This window comes from Protopterus annectens, chromosome 1.part2 (assembly GCF_019279795.1).
Source record: "Protopterus annectens isolate FY-2018-M chromosome 1.part2, PAN1.0, whole genome shotgun sequence".
Classification (NCBI taxonomy): Eukaryota; Metazoa; Chordata; order Ceratodontiformes; family Protopteridae; genus Protopterus; species Protopterus annectens.
Genome location: NC_056727.1, coordinates 288,290,374 through 288,309,484, shown reverse-complemented (window position 1 = coordinate 288,309,484; position 19,111 = coordinate 288,290,374). Strand labels below are relative to the sequence as shown.

Sequence of the window (19,111 nt, the reverse complement as noted above, 5' to 3'; positions counted from 1 at the left end):
ACCTGCCAAGGTGGGGGCTGTGCCCCCCCCAACTAAATATACTAACTCTGAGATTGCACTACAGTGAGGAAAAGGGCAAATTCTAGACAGAGGCCAAAGAGTGGTTTGCCCTAGTTAAAATTCACTGCTCAATTAAGAGCTTTGTTGAACAGATGTTTGAAGAATGGCTATTTGCTGAATACCTGCTTGAATCAATAAACAACAATCAAAAGAGTTCACCATTCCCTACCTCCAAGACAAGGATATATCTTGCTGTAATACCACAACTTTTAAACAATAAACCACATCAAATAGCAAGAACATGCTACAACATTATGCAATTAACTCACTATATTAACCTAAAGTCCCGTGCTGCGGTAGCGTTGTCGCCTCACAGTAAGACGCTGTTCGGTTCGATTCTCAGAGCATCTTCTGCGTGGAGACATGCGTGAATGGGCATACCTTCGTTGAAGGTTGTGCGTCAGAGCTGGTAACTCGGCACGTAAAATCAACTACCAATCATTAGCGGACCGGAGTTCCGCTGTGGCGACCCCTAACCGGGAAAAGCCGAAAGACACATTAACCTAAAGTCCCTGTACATTTAGAAATTAATAACTTATTCCATAAAAATGACACCTGTGACCCTGTAACATTTACTAAAACTAAATATAAGAGCAAGCAATGAAAAGTACAGTTTTGTACCTACCATAAATGTAGATGTTCGAGGATCCACATTGCTGCAGTCCTAACTATTGGGTAGTCCGCTGTCCAGTCGGCCCGAATACCAGGTCAGGGCGCATTAGACTGACGTCAGTACGACAGGGTACTAATGCGCATGACCGACGCCATATCCTCAGTCTTTTCTTGCCCCAGATGTCAGAAGACCCTAAAAAGACAAGGCCCAATATACCTGCACCAAAAATATGTACAATATATACAAAAATATCAGCATATAACCTCACCTACACAACCACCCCTAAACACAGAGGGGAACATCTACATTTATGGTAGGTACAAAACTGTACTATGTTCTTCGTTCCACATTGCTGCAGTCCTAACTATTGGGTAGAATCCCAAAGCAGAGGTAAGGGAGGCTGGCAAATCATAAAGAAGCAGGAGCTGACAACATGCCTTGCAAAATAGCTGTGGCAAAACCAGCCCTAGACTTAGAGTAGAGAGGAAGGTGATAATGCTTAGAGAAAGTATGCACTGAACTCCAAGTAGCTGCCTCCAAAATATCCTTAGTTGCCACACCCCTTAGAAATGCTGTTGAAGTGGCAGTAGCCCTAGTGGAATGAGGCTTAATCCCAGCTGGAATCTCCTTACCATGATGGGAATAACAAAATGCAATGCAAAACCCAATCCACCTAGAAATAGTTTGTTTTGACACAGGCTTGCCAACTCAAAGCAAAAGAAACAAACAACTGCTGAGACTGCCTAAAATCCTTAGTCCTGCTCAAATAATAACATTGCCTGTGCACATCTAAAGTGTGCAAAATCTTTTCCCCTTTATTTTGGGGGTCTGCATAAAAAGTAGGCAAATGAATAGTTTGGTTTAAAGCCACACTAGAAACCGCCTTAGGCATAAAAGAAGGATTAGTACGTAATGATACCCTATCCGTATGGAAAATCAAAAAGGGCTCTACTGCCATAAGGGCCTGCAACTCAGACACCCTTCTTGCAGAAGTAATAGCCAACAGAAAAGCAGTCTTCCATGACAAGTATTTCAATTCAGCAGTAGCTGCAGGCTCAAAAGGTTGTAGAGTAAGTTTTTCCAACACAAAATTGAGATCCCAAGCAGGAGTAGGAGCTCGGGGTCTTATATTCTTTGCCCTCTAAGAAACTGCTTGAACAAAGGATGCGAAAACAATGGTGGGTCACAATCATAGTGAGCTGAAATTGCTGCAGCATGAATCTTAATGGAAGAGAAGGACAAACCTTTGTCCAATAACTCAGTAAGATATTGAAGAGCCACACTCAAATTAGGCTCAGAAATCTCCAAATTCTTTGCTGTACTCCAAAATAAAAATCTCTTCCATTTTACACTTTCCTTGTACTAGGTCTTCTAGCTTCCATAATCACATTTAAAACTTGTTGAGGAAGTTGAGACCTGCTGTGTTTCAATACAGAATATGCCAGGCTGTTAGATGAAGAGAGTGGAGCTTGACATTGAGCAGATGACCGTCCTTCTGAGATAACAGATGTGGAATCAAAGGTAAATGCCATGGAGGCTTCCTTACCAGACTCCTTAGTAGTGGGTACCAGTGTTGCCGAGGCCAATCTGGAGCTATTAAAATCATCCTTGGCTTGTCTTGTCTGACCTTTAAGAGCACCTTTGGAAGAAGAGGCAGAGGTGGAAAGGCATACACATGAAGATTTTTCCAACTGAAAGAAAGAGCATCCACTTTCCAAGCTGTGTGATGAAACCCTTTGTGCAAAACTTTGGCAGCTGGTGGTTTAGTGGAGAAGCGAACAGATCTATGTCTGGAGTTCCCCAGGACACTGTCAATTTCTGAAATACATGAAGATCCAGTTTCCACACGTGGGGATCCATGATTTGTCTGCTTAACACATCTGCTTAGGAGTTCTGTGCTCCCGGCAGAAACCGAAGAGTTAGTTGCAAGCTGAGCGCAGTCTCCCATAAAATCATTGCTTGCCTGCATAGAGGATAAGAATGTGTCCCCCTTGTTTGTTGATGTACCACATGACAGTTGTGTTGTCTGTTAGAATCAACACCTGCCCTGGAAGAAGTAACTCCTTGAAAGCCATTAATGCAAACTGGACTGCTAACATCTCCTTCAAGTTGATATGTAGATGCTGTAGTCTGGCAGGCCACTTGTCTTGTATCCACTTTCCATTTAGATGAGCTCCCCAAGCAATGTCCGAGGCATCTGTCGTTAAAATCTGACTCGCCTCTGGCCGGGTCACAGAGAGTCCCTTGTTTAGGTGACATTCCTGAGCCCACCACAGAAATTCTTTTGAAGGCAAGGTATTATTTGAATGACAGTGTCCAAATCCTGGCAGTGCTGTGTCCATACATTTTGAGATACCATTGCAGCTTCCTCATATGCAGTTTGGCATTGGGAAGCACCAGAATACAAGATGCCATGAACCCTAATGCTTGAAGGACTGTCCTTGCAGTCAGCACGGACTGATGAGATAGTTGATGGAAGTAAAAGGATAGACTCTTTTGTTTGTCCGGGGTTAAAAGGCCATCTGGGCTGCTGTATTCAGTCTCACACCCAGAAAGCACATGTCTTGAGAGGGTACTAGACTGGACTTTATTTCGCTCACAGAATACCCTAGGCATCTTAGCACTGCTATAACATATTCCAGATGCTGTAGAAGGTCTTCCTTTTCTTGAGCCAGAATCAGGCAATCGTCCAAGTAAGGATAGATTTGAATTCCTTGTAGCCTGAAGTAAGCTATCACTGTGAATACTCTGGGCAGTAGATAAGCCAAAGGGCAATGCAGAGAACTGATAATGAGAATTTCCAGCTCGAAACGCAGATACTTCCTGGAACTTAGTCTTATAGGCACATGAAGGTAAGCTTCGATCTAAAGTTACCATCCAGTGATCTTTGCCCAGCAGAGGTAAAAGCTGTTGTAACGACAACATCTTGAACTTTGGAATGTCCAGATAAGTGTTGAGGATAGATAAATCCAAAATTGGTCTCCACGTGTTCCCCTTCTTTGGTACTAGGAACAGAATAAAATCCTAGGCCCCTTTCTGATACAGGGACTGGCTGAATGGCGCCTATTTGGCGTAACAGAGAACTTTGCTTGTGAGCCTCTGGCGCTTGTGGAGGAGGAACGTCTGGCATGCCTTTGAAAGGGGCAATGTATGGAAATAAAACCTGTAACCGTGGTGAATGATATCCAACACCCATCTGTCTTGAGTAATTAAATCCCAATTTTCTTTGAAAAGAGACAGTCTTCCTCCCAAAGGAGCTGCCAGATGAGAATCTACTGGCAGCTGAAAAGGCAGGTCATTGGGTCTGTTTACGAAAGGACTGACCCCTGCCCTCACCAGAAGTCTGAGCAGGTGAACTCCTGTTCTAGGCCTAAAAGAACCTTGAGCTCTGCCCCTACCACGTCTAGACCTACCCCTAGACTGGGAATCATAAGCAGGATATGTCCATCCCTTAGTAGGCCAATTTCTACTAAACCTGCACCTGCAAAAATCTTTAACAGTTTGCATAGACTTAGCTTTGTCCTCCATTTTCTTTAAAACTGCTTCCACAGGTGAACCAAACAACACATCAGACTGTAAAGGAGCATCCAAAATCCTTGTCTTAACATGCTCAGCTAAATTCTGATCCCTCAACCAGGCATGCAAGAACAGAACTAGTGGCAGCCACCCTCGAGGAGGCCTGTACAGCATCAAAACCACATTGCAAAGAATGCTTACCCACTTGTTCAGACACATGAACTAAATCCAGCAACTCTTTACACTCAATACCTTCCGCCAAAGCATCCACCTTAGATTTCAATTGTGAAAGGAGATAATTTTGATATTTTAGCATGTGAAACTGACAATTCAACGCCCTCATGGCTAAAGTGGAAGAAGTATACACTTTCTTTCCCCATCTATCCAAAGCCCTTGCCTCTTTATCAGTGGGAACAGGGTTTTTAACAACAGAGGCCTTAACACCTTTAGGTCCCTGAGAAACAGTTTCCGGGTCTGCCCTAGGACTCTTAAAAAGATACTTATGAGCTTCAGGCACCCTATAGTACCTATCAGGTTTAACAGGAGCAGGAGGCAAAGAATCAGGATTCAGGGAAGCCTCTGCAAAAACATCTTCCACTACATTCAACACAGGAGGTATAGCTAAGGGCCTATGCTGGGGTAAAAACAAGAATTCCCTAAGCCTTTTCCTGGAATCAGAGTAATCCTGGCCTTCCCATTTAAAGTGTTCCCTCATGGAATGCAGAGTCACTGAAAATGAGAAATCCTCAGGAGGAGAAGCTGTAGGAGTAGAATCATCCACATCAGAATCAGAATAAGGAGGATACTCTTGCAAATCTTCCGCAGAAGACTCAGAAGCCTCTGAACACTGTTCAAAACTCTCAAACTCAGGTTCCACCCTAGGCCTTTTATCAGGAGGGGGCAGAGAACCTCTAATCATAGTAATCAAATATTCTGCCATTTTAAGCATATGTTTCTTAGGCACAGAACCTGAAGTGCTAGGAGAAGCCCCCACTGAAGCCAAACTTGGCCTACCTCTCAAAGAAGTTTTGGAAACAGAAGGAGAGGCTCTAACTACCTTGGGAAGAGAGGGAAGAACAGTTACCTGAGAAGCCCCCTCAGCCTGGCCTACTTCCTGAGAAGGCATATCCTGTAACAGTAAAGTCTCTGCCTGAGACTCCAAAGAAACTCCTGGCAAAACCTCTGGCTCCACTGAGCCTTCTAAAGAACCGACGTCTGGGACTGCCGGTTCATCAACCCTAGGCTTTGCTGTTTTGTCCTTGCGCTTTGTGGGCCATAAGCGGCGCCGGAGCATCCGACGGCATTTTATAATTGCAACGCTTCCCAAACACTAACCTGGCACAGTCTAACCTTCTCTTAATAGTGCGTTTGTTAAATCTAGCACAAGAGCGGCATCCAACAACGTCGTGCTCAGGCCCTAAACAAGGTATACACAAGGTATGGTAATCCCTATGAGGTATCTGTTTCCCACAAGAAATACAGTTATTCACTTTTTCTGACATCCGGTTAAATACTGTGGCAAGAAAACCAAAAAGTTCCCCAAGGGGGTACGTAGCCAACTTTGATTCGGTCTGAAACTCCGACTTCAGAAAAGTTCAGAACGCCAACCTGCACTCGCAAAACTGCTTCTGCATCGGACCATGCGGCAAAAAAGACTGAGGATATGGCGTCGGTCATGCGCATTAGTACCCTGACGCTGACGCCAGTCTAATGCGCCTGACCGACGTCAGCCTTATACTTTGGTATTCGGGCCGACTGGACAGCGGACTACCCAATAGTTAGGACTGCAGCAATGTGGAACGAAGAACATCAAGTGGCCTCATAATATTTAAAGAAACCTAAATTAAAACTAAATATGACCAAAGCAAGGAAGAGAATTTAAAAATGTGTCACGTGCTATGTGACAAAATCTTTGTTCTCTTAGACAAAACATGAAAGCTCAGTTCATAGAGGCCTATGGTCTGTTCCTTACTCATTTTTAGGAAAGCAATACAGAAAATACAGTACTTCGAAGGGCACCAAGTCATAAGCAGATCTTGCAACATAAGAAATAGGAACAACCAATGAGCTACTAATCTTCCAACATTTAAAAACAAAAATCTACTGCACTGTGAGAGTAGGCAATATTGCCACTAAAGTTTACCTTCTTACAGGTTGTTTCTTTTTTCCTCAGTCATATATCAGTACATTTAAGTAAGTTAGGGATGTAAAGAGGCAAAGCTCCCTCCCCCACATAAGGAGGTAATGCTTTTATGTTGTTGACCATACGTTCAAAGGGTATGATGTTCAACAACTCCGACTCATTCAGTTTGCTGCTGGTGGATTTTATATCAACTTCTTATAGAAGATCCCCAATGTGACTGGACCTCCTCTATGGTTAAAAGGTTCTACATCACTGTAAAAATTGCACTGTCTCATCCAAAGTATGAGTAATGGAGTTCTCACTTTTAATATAACCAGCATCAATGGATGTTTCAAACAAATATTATGTCCTTTAGATTTCAACAACCAAAATAAGACGTCAAAGTCTTTTTCTGCTGTGTCATCATGGGTGAATTATCAATATCCAGCCTAACAATTTGACCTTAAAGTGTAGCTGTTCTTTGCTGTGCACAGTTCCTACCCTTCTGTATCCCAAAAATGTAAAACTCATATTATGAGGGATCTCAAAGACACATCTGAGCTCATGGCAGTAAGGCTCTGACAATCTATTGAACAGCAAAAAGCTTTTGTAGGCATCTAAGCCAGTTAGCTTTCCAACCAGTTACTGCCTTCCCCACAGCTAAAATAAAAAGTCTTAGATTACTTTTTTGGCACCCATTTTCCTACTTTATCATTTTTGGTGTTTTGTTTCAACAAAATGCCTAACTAAATTTCTATTTCTGTAAACTACTCATCCAAAGCCATAACTGCATTCTCCAGGGCTGTAATCCTCAAAAGCAAATCTGCAAGGGTTGGTTTAAAGTGCAGGTACAGAGCTTAAGTTTAACCAGTAAAGTTGTGCAACTGCAGTTTTAATTTCTAAGAACACTGTAACATACACAGGTTTATGATTATTGGCACCAAATCTAATCAAGCTCCTTCTGGTTCTTTAAAACATTCTGCTTTTTTGGCTTGTTAGCTTTATTTTGTTCATTACGCTTTCCTCCTCCAGTGCAAGCAGCTGCAAAAAAGTATTACATTTTTTTTACTCACCAGCACTGTAATACAGGATTTATGGCAAATACATTTCACCCAACATTTGTAGTCAGCTCAATCAACTACTGATAAAGTAAAATGTAATAAATAAATAAAAAGCATCATATTTAATTAGCATGCCACTGGTCACAAGACAAGAACTGGCTATCCTTGACTATGCATGTACTCTGAAGTTTTAGAAAGGATGATTTCCAACATTCTGCTACAACTTTCTGAACATCTGAGCACTAGACAAACGCATACCATCAATGCAGGAGATGAAACATTTAAACCTTTACACGCTTTTCTTTAGTTCTGCTAAACAATTGCTCATTATATGTTGCACAAGCTCTACAAGAAAAAGAAAACTGGAGAAATGGGCAGCCCCAGCTGATGAGTAATGCATCCTTTTAGGGAAAAGAAAACATTAAATGAGGCCTGGGGTGCAGTCTGAAGTTATGTAACTGCAAGTGTATATGGGACTACGTGCCAGAACAATAAATACAAGCTGACAAAAGCTGCAAGAACAAAAGATTTGTGCTGCTTCACGAACATAAAAGTTTCTTACCTTCTACATAAGGCCCCTCTTTAGGATGCTCCCGGACTCTTAAATTATAGGTTTTAGATGTTTTCCTCCGAAGTAGATCTCTGACTCTTTCATTGTAAATTTCTAAGTAGCTGTTAAGTACAAAAAAAAATCACAATTAGAATTTACATTTACAAAATCCAGTCAAGAGTCATAATTACAATGTAAGAATTTCCAAAATAGGTGCTTGCTAAAATTCAAAACGATATTAGCATTCTCCCCACTTAATGCAATGCTGTATATAAAACAGCTGCAGCAAGTGTGCCACTTTTTTTTTTTAAGAAAATAACATGAAAATAAAATCTATAAAATATAACCTTCCCTGCAGTAACACATATAGCAATGTTGGAGCGTACAGAGTTCACAAGAATACTGTGGTTATTTTTTTCTGTAGTACTAAATGTGAAACTAAATCTGTTCTCAAACATTTAGGTGTTCATTATCATTTGTTCCCTTCATAATCTCCATATACAAACATCATCTCTCTTTTTGGTACTAAGAAATGCTACAACAGGAAACTTTACTTTCAAACTTCTGAGTTTACAAAAAGTAATGCCCTTGGAACCCCTAAAGTGGGGGGTGGTGGGATCTGTCTATTCAGGACTGTACTGACTATGTTCTTCAGCATGGACCCATTTCAAGAAACTACTTAGATATTTTAAAATTTACAGTATGATGTGATTTCAGACTTTACCTATTTGGACTTTAGCCAGTTTTACCTTGCTTCTAACATGCATACAATAGATCGCAACTCCAAGACAGAAGCTCATTACTGGCCATTTGGTAGTTTTTCCATCTCTTTCAACTTAGCCGCCCGCATTTGTGCTCGTTTCACATCTGTCCTGTAACTAGTCTAGTCCAAATACAGATCTGCTGTATCCAGGACATTTTGCAAGCTTCTGAGCCCCCCAAGCCTTTCTGTATTGGAGGGAAGCCTTCTAGCTTATCAGTGGGAGTGGCAAACACTAGGTAGCCTGTGTCTACCATGAGAGTGGTTTCTGGCCCAGAAATTGTAGTTTATTGGCCGTTTGGGCAGTTTTTCCATCTCTTTCAACTCTCTGGTTTAAAAGCCCATGTTTGCGCTCGTTTCCCACCTTTCCTGTAACTAGTCTAGTCCAGATACAGATATGCTGTATCCAGGACTGTTTGTAAGCTTCTGAGCCCCCCAAGCCTTTCTGTGCTGGAGGGAAGCATTCTAGCTTATCAGTGGGAGTGGTAAACACTAGGTAGCCTATCTACCACAAGATCCAGGTACAGATTCTTAGTTTTAGCACTTGAATTTGCTTATTCGTGCTCAGCACTTGTTCAGAACTTGTTGTTAGCACTAAATAAGATACAAATTACTACAGCACTCAACCTTCCTCTTTACCTACAGAAAAACAGTTTTGTACTTACTTTTCTCACTTGCTTAGAGAAAAACAGCTCTTATACTCGCTTTCCTCACTTGTCTAGAGGAAAGTAGTTTTTTATTCAGGCATGTCCAAGGGTCAGCTCCCATTGTTCTCTCCTGTCTATCTGATGAATCTGGGCATCTTGAGGCAATGTAGCAATTGCCTCATGTACACAGACAACCCTCTCCTCCTACCACCCAACACCACAACCTGTGAGAGATGAACTTATCTAGCTAAACTAAAGGCAAAGCTCTCCCCAACCAAGACTGAACTTGACAGTCAAGAGGAGAAGGTAAACACTTGCACCACACCACACTCATCACACAGTCTCACTAAATCTACACCACCAAAATACACACACAGAAACACAAACATTCACAGAAGCTCTCAATAATAATCTGCTCAAGCAACAGAGACCTCCAAAGCAGAAACGCAAGCAACCTCCAACCCCCAACACAACCCAAATGACACATAGCCCACAGACTCAGTGTGCCAATAAACCACAGCCCAGAAGGCAAACCAACGTATCCAACACACTAGTTAAAGGTGACTCTAGAGTCAGGCACACTGATGTCCCACTCACCAGGCTAAACAAGGAGAAGGTTACTGTCAGCTGCCTGTCGGGTGCCAGGATCCGCCACATAACCCATGCACTCAGGTCACTCCACAACAAGTACAAATATGACTCTCTCATTGTCCATGTTGGTGTGAATGACCTGAGACATACCTCCCTGGACTACATGAAAAGAGACATGGAAGAGTTCTCCAATCTTGTAGCCCAGGCAGGTATGACCCTAGCCCCGAGTAACATCCTGCCATTGCCCAGAATAATACTGCAGTACAAGGACAAAATGATTGACTTCAACAATTGGCTAAGCTTCTGGTGTCATTCTAAGGGGATCCAGTATCTGTCTGCCTGGGATGACATGGTCAACAGACCACAATGCCTTGCCAAAGATGGCCTGCACCTGTCACCCCTGGGATTCCGGATACTGGGTAAGGCTCTTGCCACACCTATAGTGCCTTTTTTAGGCAAAGTTCAAATGACAAATTCACCACCGTAACAGGAACAGGCAAGCAGAAACTGACGGTAATGCTACTCAATGTTAGAAGTCTAAATCTCAAAATGCAGTTACTCGAGGCACTCCTTAAAATGGAGAACATCGATATCTGTGCAGTGACAGAGACCTGGTTCAAAGCTCTAGAGAGCACCCCTGCATTACCAGGCTATAACTTACACCACACTTTTCGCCCATCTAACCTGGACCAGAACACCAAAGGCGGAGGTGTGTCCATATTCATTAAGGATATCCACACCTCCAGGCATAATGCATCCTAGGTTATCCAAGTGCAACTACCTCTGGGCAAAACTGCAATCCAGATTGTAGCTTGCTACAGATCCCCCACCATGCCCCAGGATTCCCATCCCTCTTTTCTTGATATACTGGAAAATATTAGAGTTCAACCAAACACCCTAATAATGGGTGATTTCAACTACCCCGCCATTAACTAGGAAAACTACTCATGTACCAACTCCTTCGCTCAACGCTTTCTGGAATTCATAAATTCCAATGCCCTGGATCAACTTATCCACACCCCCACCAGGGGCAACAATATCCTAGACCTAGTCATTACCAACATGAGTGACCGGTGTTCAACATCTGAAATCAACTTCTCATTGGTCAGATCCGACCATATGCTAATCACCCTAGATATCCGCATCCCGCCCTCACCCACCATTAAGGAAGTCATGGTAAATTTCTCCAAAGCCAATTTCATGCTTCTTAAGACAGAAGTGGCAAACTTCATCACACCCATGCAGATGGACAATACAGTTACGACTGCTGAATCCTACACAAATGCACTCTATAAGCACTTACATGAGTGTATGGATCGTGCTATCCCAAACAGAACCAAGATGCTATCCTCCAAAAAAAGGAAGCCAATCTGGTGGTCCCCTGCCATAAACAAACTCTACAACAGAAGGAGGAAACTGTTGCAAAAGAGTAAAATCCCATGAGTGGAGGAGCTCCCTGGTCAGCCTCAGTAAGAAGCTGAGATCCCTTATAAGATCCTCCAAAGCTAGCTATGAAAACAAAATCGCCACTGATTCTAAGGGTGACCACAAAGCATTCTATAGTTATGTCAAGAATCTCAATGGCAACACCCAGATCTGCTCTGAGTTACAGCACAATGGCAGAAAAATTACAGAACGAACTGATATTGCCAACATCCTGGCAGATAGGTTCACTGCTAACTTTATCCCCCTATCATCCCCTAAAGGGTCCATACCTATACAGGAAGAATGCAGAGTCCCTGTAATCACATCTATGCAGATAAAAGCTGCACTCTCTAAAACCAAAAACACAGCATCCATGGTACCGAACAACATCCCAGGCTGCGTTTTACACGAACTTCAGAACGAATTGGTTTCCCACCTAAGCACCATGTTCAATCATAGTCTCATGTCAGGCTTTGTGCCCACTGAATGGCACACAGCAACAGTTATCCCACTCCACAAAGGAGGAGCCACCACTGATCCTGGGAACTATCGCCCTATTAGCCTGATGAGCCTGGACTGCAAGGCCATGGAAGTATCATCATGGAACTCAAACAAAGACATTGGTAACCTCCAAACTCTGGAACCCATCCAGTCCCGGTTTGTGAAAGGCAGATCATGCCTTCTGATCCTGATCGACTACTTTAACGCAGTCACCAAAGCAGTAGACAAGGGTAAGGTGGCTCACTCAGCCTATCTTGACCTTGCCAAGGCTTTCAACACCATCCCCCATTCTGGAATTATAGATAAATTCACTAAACTAGGTATAAATCCCAATGTCGCAAGAAGGGTAGCCAACTGGCTCACTGACAGAACCCACACTGTAAAATTTGCAGACTCCAAATCTGACTTCAAACCAGTTACAAGTGGAGTACCACAGGGTTCAGTCCGTTTGGTATCTAGTTCTCTGAAGTACAGACTAACACAGAAGGCCTCTGGCTAATGAGGTTCACAGATGACTGCAAACTAGGAGCCATAGTAGAGTCCCCAAATGATGTGGACATCCTACAGAAGGGTCTCACTGAGAAAGTTGCCTGGTGTCAGAGACATGGCCTCAAGCTCAATGCCAAAAAGTGCATTGTCATCCCCTTTGATAAAAACTCTGTACCCACGAACTACCACATAAATGGAAGTCTACTTAACGCCGAATGTTTGATAAGAGACCTTGGGACCCAGGTGGACAGTAGTCTCTCCTTTGATAACCACATCGCCACAGTACTCAGGAAATCCTTCTTTATGGCACACCTCATCACAAAAGGGTTTTCATCCAGGAAAAAAGAGGTCAGTGTTCCCCCTCTACTTGGCACTCATTAGACCCATTATAGAGTACAATGCCGCTTTTGGAATGTCCCTCACAAGACATCTGCAGCAGCTGGAAAGGCCACAGAAGTACCTCAAAGAGGATTACTGGCCTCAAACAGATGCCCTACAGTGACAGTCTCAAAAAACTCCAGCTTTACTCTGTAGCATATTGCCTACTCCGAGGAGATCTCTGTCTAACATATAACGCTATGTTAAACCTAGACATGTGGAACATGCTACACCTAAAGAAATCCCAATCCCTCCAAGCTACATGCTCTAGGGACTTAAACCTTGTCACCACAATAAACGGAACATGCTGGGGGGATAGATTCCTGTTCCAGAGACTTCCTATACTCTGAAACAAGTTACCCATCTATGTCAAGCAAAGTTCCTCATTAGCACTCAAGAAAAATCTTGATGAGTGGATGGGAAATAGGAAATGCATCCCTGGGGATCATTTCTGTGGCTCTGCTCGATAAGGGCACAAGAAATTATCTTTCTTGGGTGGCGTAAGCCAGGGAACCTTGTTGTCTAGGCTTACTTAGGCCTTTGGGCCGATAGCGTAGTACCTACCTATGAACTTATGAGCCTATGACTTGCCTTTGTCTGTAAGACTGCACATTAGCACTTTAAGTCAGAGGTAGTGTGAATTCAGTAAAGTCATCAGCTACTGGTAGTGATAGGGCAAGATAAAATGCTAGATTTGTTCTATATACCATACATCTGATTAAACCCATGTATCTTGACACTTCTTTGTGCATTTGTGTAGTTTTTTTGTATACTTAATTTTACAAAGTGCATTTCCTTATTTCAAGTAAAGAGATTTATTATTCCATTTTAAATGCTCGCATTAAACAATGTTAAACTTAAGAGTATACATATCAAAATGATGTATATACATGGTGGTTCCTGCATTTCATACAGTGACTGCCTTTAACCATAGCTACCAAACTCTAGTATTACAACTGGCTTACATTTAACAGTGGAAAGTAACTGTGTTTCTTGGTGTGCTAGAATGGTCCGTTTGGGGACAGTCTTACCAAAAAGGTATATTAGTAACATATGAGAAACTGTGTGTGTGTGTGTGTGTGTGTGTGTGTGTGTGTGTGTGTGTGTGTGTGTGTGTGTGTGTGTGTGTGTGTGTGTGTTAGCGAGTGAGAGAGAGAGACGTGTGTACAAAATGATGTTGGTCACATTTCATTTACTTTTAATAAAACAGCATTGGAAGGCACTGGGTAAGGTCCTAAGAAGTCAGTGAGTATAGCTGTTTTCTGCAACTGCTTAGTGTAAAGCTTTTTTGAGTATGGCTGTTAAGTCCAACTGTTAATGACCTCAAGGACTTTAGCACAACAAGCTTATCAATGACTACTTCTTTAAGATCTTGCCAATCTTAGCCTCCACTATCCATTTCTTCTTTTGCCTTTGATCTTTGCCAGCATCAGTGTCTTATCTACTGTGTCCTGGCTTAACACTATATGGCCAAATTATAACAGTTTTAGCTTTACTCTAAGACAATCCATTTAACAGTCTGGTTTTGTTTCCTTAAGTGTTAACCAAATTGATTTCCATGGAATTCTTAAATGTTTACTCTAACACAGTTCGAGCACATCAACTGTCCAACATGCAGCTTTTCTTATTATCAAACCCTCACAGACGTATGTTATCACTGGGAAAACTACAGCTTTGACTACACAGACCTTTACTGGCAATGAAATCACTTTGCCCTTTAAAATCTTATCCAGGTGTGCAAAGCTTTTCTTCCTAAAAGCAATACTCTTTTAATTTCATGGCTGCAATTAAAATAAAATCTGTTGCTGCCTCTACCTTTTCCCCATCTATCTGTAAAGCACTGATATAGCAAGATGACTCAATTTTATTCACTTTTACATCGATTAGCATGCCAGCCTTTGTGCTTTCTAGTTTATCTTCATCAACATGCAACTGTACATAATCTGGGTGTGGCAGATGCTGACCAATACCTCAGAGGCAGTGAGCATTCATCATATACTCATAGACCAATAGTCTGCTGTGGAGATGAGGATACCATAGCTGCTGTCTATCACATATAAACTGAGTATAGTCAAGTAGATTTAAATGATATACCACGACATAAGAACTGGGTTACAAGTGGTATGGATATTGTGAAATAAAACTGAATGACTTGAAGTGTCCATACCCTTACAGCCACAAGGTACATACACAGCAGTATAACATGCAAAGCAGTTATTTTATACTTTAGACAGAGCAAAACAGGCCCCAATTAGCTCTACAAAGTGTGACAAAAAGTTAGTGTCATAACTGATTAAATGCAAACTAAAAAGAATCCAACCTACATGTATGGCCAAGGATGAGCTGATAAGAGAACTGTGTGCACCACCGAACTTGAAGTCAGTCTTGTAGAAACTGTAAGTGCAGAGCATGCAACAACACAACTCAATATATTCCCCAGATGATCCCAAAAGCCAGATGGGACAGTGGAAACTGAAGCTAGAGCTAGCAATGAGATGTCTCAAAACAGCTAAGAGAGTAAAACAGATTTGGGTGCAAAGACAGAGAGTCAAAGAGCAGAGGGGAAGGGAATGAGTGCAGAGAGGACATTGAGAAGAAACAGAAAAGTAATGTCAGCATATAAAAGCACTACTAACCCTTTGTCAAAGACACACGAGTAGCACAAGTAAAAACTCAGTCCTAGAAGGACAGTACTATATTGCTTCTTAATTATAAAAATAATGACAAATTTGTTACTTTTATTTGTGCGACTGAACATGGGTGAGTTTCACAGATAAGGCAGTGCATACTTAGGTAAAAATATTACTGTAAAATTTAAAGCATGCTTTTTTGAATATTCAAAGTTCATGCCCAACATTAACAGAAAAAGTGTAGAGAAAAAAAGAGGAGAACTCCAGAAGACAGCGTCAATTTCTTTGCAGAAAAAGCACTATTGATATGTCGGTGAGAGGATATCATGAGAGGATACCAAGTTATTACTATCTCTGAAATTTTGGCAGACCTAAAGAGAGCAAACATGCAGCTCTTTACCTGAGGACTTAAGAATACAGTTAATAGACTGGTTCATAGGTGTTACTGGGCTAATGACCACAAGGTACTTTTTAAGCCTAGCCATGCATCCCAAATCTCTGACAAGTTCTGGTACCCTTGATAAGTGTAAACAGGGTTTTGGGAGATGAAACATTTACAACAGGGGCCTGGGAGATGAACCATTTACATGTTGCCTGTGATCATAAGAGACATAGGTGCCAAACAGGGATGAATTTCCTGTTTCCCATCCAACTGTCCAAGTTACACTTGAATTGGGTTAAGGAGGACCTCTGCTTCACATGGCTGGGGAGCCTGTTTCAGAGATGGGATAGTCTCTGGGATATATATCTGTCTGTCCAGTAGGTCCCGTTTATAAATAAGGTGCAAAGGCCTTACAAAGCCTGATAAATACTCATGAACCTAACAGCACCAGGAGGCCTTTTTAAGTCTAGTCATATTTCCCAAACTTCTCAAACTATGTACCTTGTGAATATAAGGTAAAAACCTTAACTATTATACCAACCACCAATTCTCGGAGAGTAAAACTGCTGACAAAATAGACAAAAATCAACAACATTATCATCATCATCTGGACAAGAGGGTACAATTGTACAAGGGAGATCTGCCCAGCACAGCACATATTTAAAAAGGAAATCAATGACTGGCAGTCTAAACCCTCACTGCAGATTCCACAGGCTAAGGAAGGAAAATACTGGTTCCAGTACATATAAAGGTCTGGGATTAAAATGCATCCAAACTAACTAAATGGGGTATCTGCAGTCCAACTCGTCCCACAGATAGTGTGGAAACATGCCATGTGAGGTAACTAACACAAATAGAACTACAACATTATGGGTTGGCTTGAACCTGCAGCTGCTCCAGGTTATCATCACAAAGGCCTGCACCTTATCCTGGAAGAGGGGAAATAAATAATTGCCAAGAGAGATGCAGCATAAGCATAACTACTATTAATTAAGCCTGCAGTTGTTAAAGAGAAGCATTACTTGCCCAGGATGTCCACGCTAGTTATGGCCATGGCATAATTAGAAAGCTGCCAAGCCTTAAACTAGAAAATACTTTACTCAACCAAGAAACGTTTACCAAAAAATTCATTATATTCAATAAGAATCAACTGATGAAAACAAAAAAAAAACTCACCAATTAATATCCCTAAACAGTTCTGGGAAGAAGTCAGCACACTAACAGGAAGAAACAATCCTTCATACAATCACAATACTTTACCCACTTTCTCTCCATCTGATTTCCCTGCAGAATTTTGCAACTTTCTCACACTATGCTCTATCACTACTCACCACACCGATACTCCTGAGTCCCCTCACATCCTTCTACTTCATTTCAAACACATTAAAAGCAAATACAACCGCTCCTTGAACAACTAAAACTTCACATTCCCTTAGGCACAGATGGTTTCTACCCCTGGTTATCTATCAATGCAAAGAAAACATTACTGCAGCACTGCAACACATACATAACCCGTGCCTAATATAAATATCATGCCAGCTATATGGAAAAAGTAGCAACAATTAACTCCCCGCAAAACAAATCAATCTCCCCAAACTCTCATTACCATCTAATATCCATTCTTCCTATACTAGCTAAACTCTTTGGAGAAACTAATCAACATCCAAATTACATCCTGCATCACCAAGTACAATCGCCTCTCATTCAAACAGAATGGATCCTGGTCAGGTTACAGTACACTAGCAACCATTTTGACTACCACTTGGATCAGAAACAAATAAATACCTCTCAACTCTTACAAAACAAGAGCAACGTTCTGTGGAACCAAGCAAAAGCTAAACAACCCCTACCACCACCACCACTAGTCTCCGATAACAATAACACTGAATTATTAACTTGTTCTTCATTTAGATACCGAGGAATTTGGCTAGGCCCATCCCTTTATTTCAACCCACACACACACACACACACACACACACACACACACACACACACACACACACACACACACAAAGAAAACACTATAAAATGATTATCATACTACTCTGGGCCAGCAACATCTCCCTCTTTCTTTAAAAATAATCCAGAATAGCAATAGGCGAAGGCATTCTTCTAGCCCAAGCAGAATATGGATGCCCACTAACAGCACGTACATCAAAAAGAAACTTTACAAAGATTCAGGCAATCACAAACAGAATCTGCAGGTTCACCACACACTCCACATGCATGCCCAGCACTGCATAATGCCACAAAAAGCAAAACGGCTCCCAGACAAAGATAACACCTATTGCGACGTTCTCAAATTTTCACACGCCTACACTGCATTATTGTGTTTCATGCAAATAGTGTCACTCTGGGCATATTCCCCAACAGAATCTTGCTGTATTCTATCAGTCTATCTCCTTGTACGATATCACTTATAAATGCAGCTAACTCAAGAGTCACTCTGACTGCACTGTACATAAATATATACACTTGTGGGACGACACCTCCATATTGTCGAAGATGATTCCTTCATTCTGTAGTGAATACTCATTGTAATTACACTACCATACTGCAATGCATATGCTTGTTTCTTTGCTTTCCTTTTTAACTTGTGTCTGGATTGAGACTGGAATTGGTCTTTTGTGAACAGTGATTTACCCTACTTTAAAGTCAAATACATTAAAATAAATGTTCTAACAGGTAATGACTTTAATGGCATGCTGCCCTGTTCACGTGTAATTACACAAAGCCGAACATGGAGACAATCATGGAGGAAGAGACAGCTAATGTCAACAACTCCAGTACAGCATGGTGATGTGGGCACTTCAGGGAATTAGCAACAAGCTTAAAATTGAGACAGCTATTAAGGCACTTGTTCTTCCTCAAGAAGGAGTTACTTCAGATGAAGAAATAGTTGACAGTAAATCTACATCCAAACCTCAGCCATCAAAATAATAAACTTCCACTGAAAATGGGAACTGGAGATGATCACAAAGAGAGCTGACAACTCGCAGTTCTCATCCTAAAGAACTTCAGTAAAGTACACAAAGTACTCCTGATACTCAAAGGTCGGCATCTGTTTACTGGGGAAAAGTGGTTACTGTACAGAGAATGGTCCCCTGAATGAAGACTGGGGGAAAATGTCATAGAAGTTGATAATTCAAAGGGTATGTAATCAGACATTTTCTCATTAAACCCATAATATTCCTTTTTTCAGGCCACCTGGGCAGAAAGTCAACAAAATTGAGATTTAAGCAATGTTTCTTTTAGGTCAGGCATGGCAAAAGATGTGAGGGGGTACAACAAGATGTAAGCAGTTTCAAAACTTTAGCAAGGCAGACAACAAAAGTAAAATTGCTTTGATGTTATTACTTGTTACTGTGGAACCATTTCAAAGGGTA

The 19,111-nt window shown here is 41.6% G+C and overlaps 1 protein-coding gene across 1 annotated transcript in view; it reads right to left on the bottom strand.

Moving 5' to 3' along the window:
- KIF16B (kinesin family member 16B) overlaps positions 1-19,111 on the bottom strand; it is a 3,706,250-nt gene that overhangs the window by 2,631,940 nt on the left and 1,055,199 nt on the right. The window contains exon 6 of the mRNA XM_044056090.1: positions 7,935-8,044. Coding sequence (XP_043912025.1) covers positions 7,935-8,044 — 110 coding nt within the window. The remainder of the gene's footprint in view (positions 1-7,934; positions 8,045-19,111) is intronic.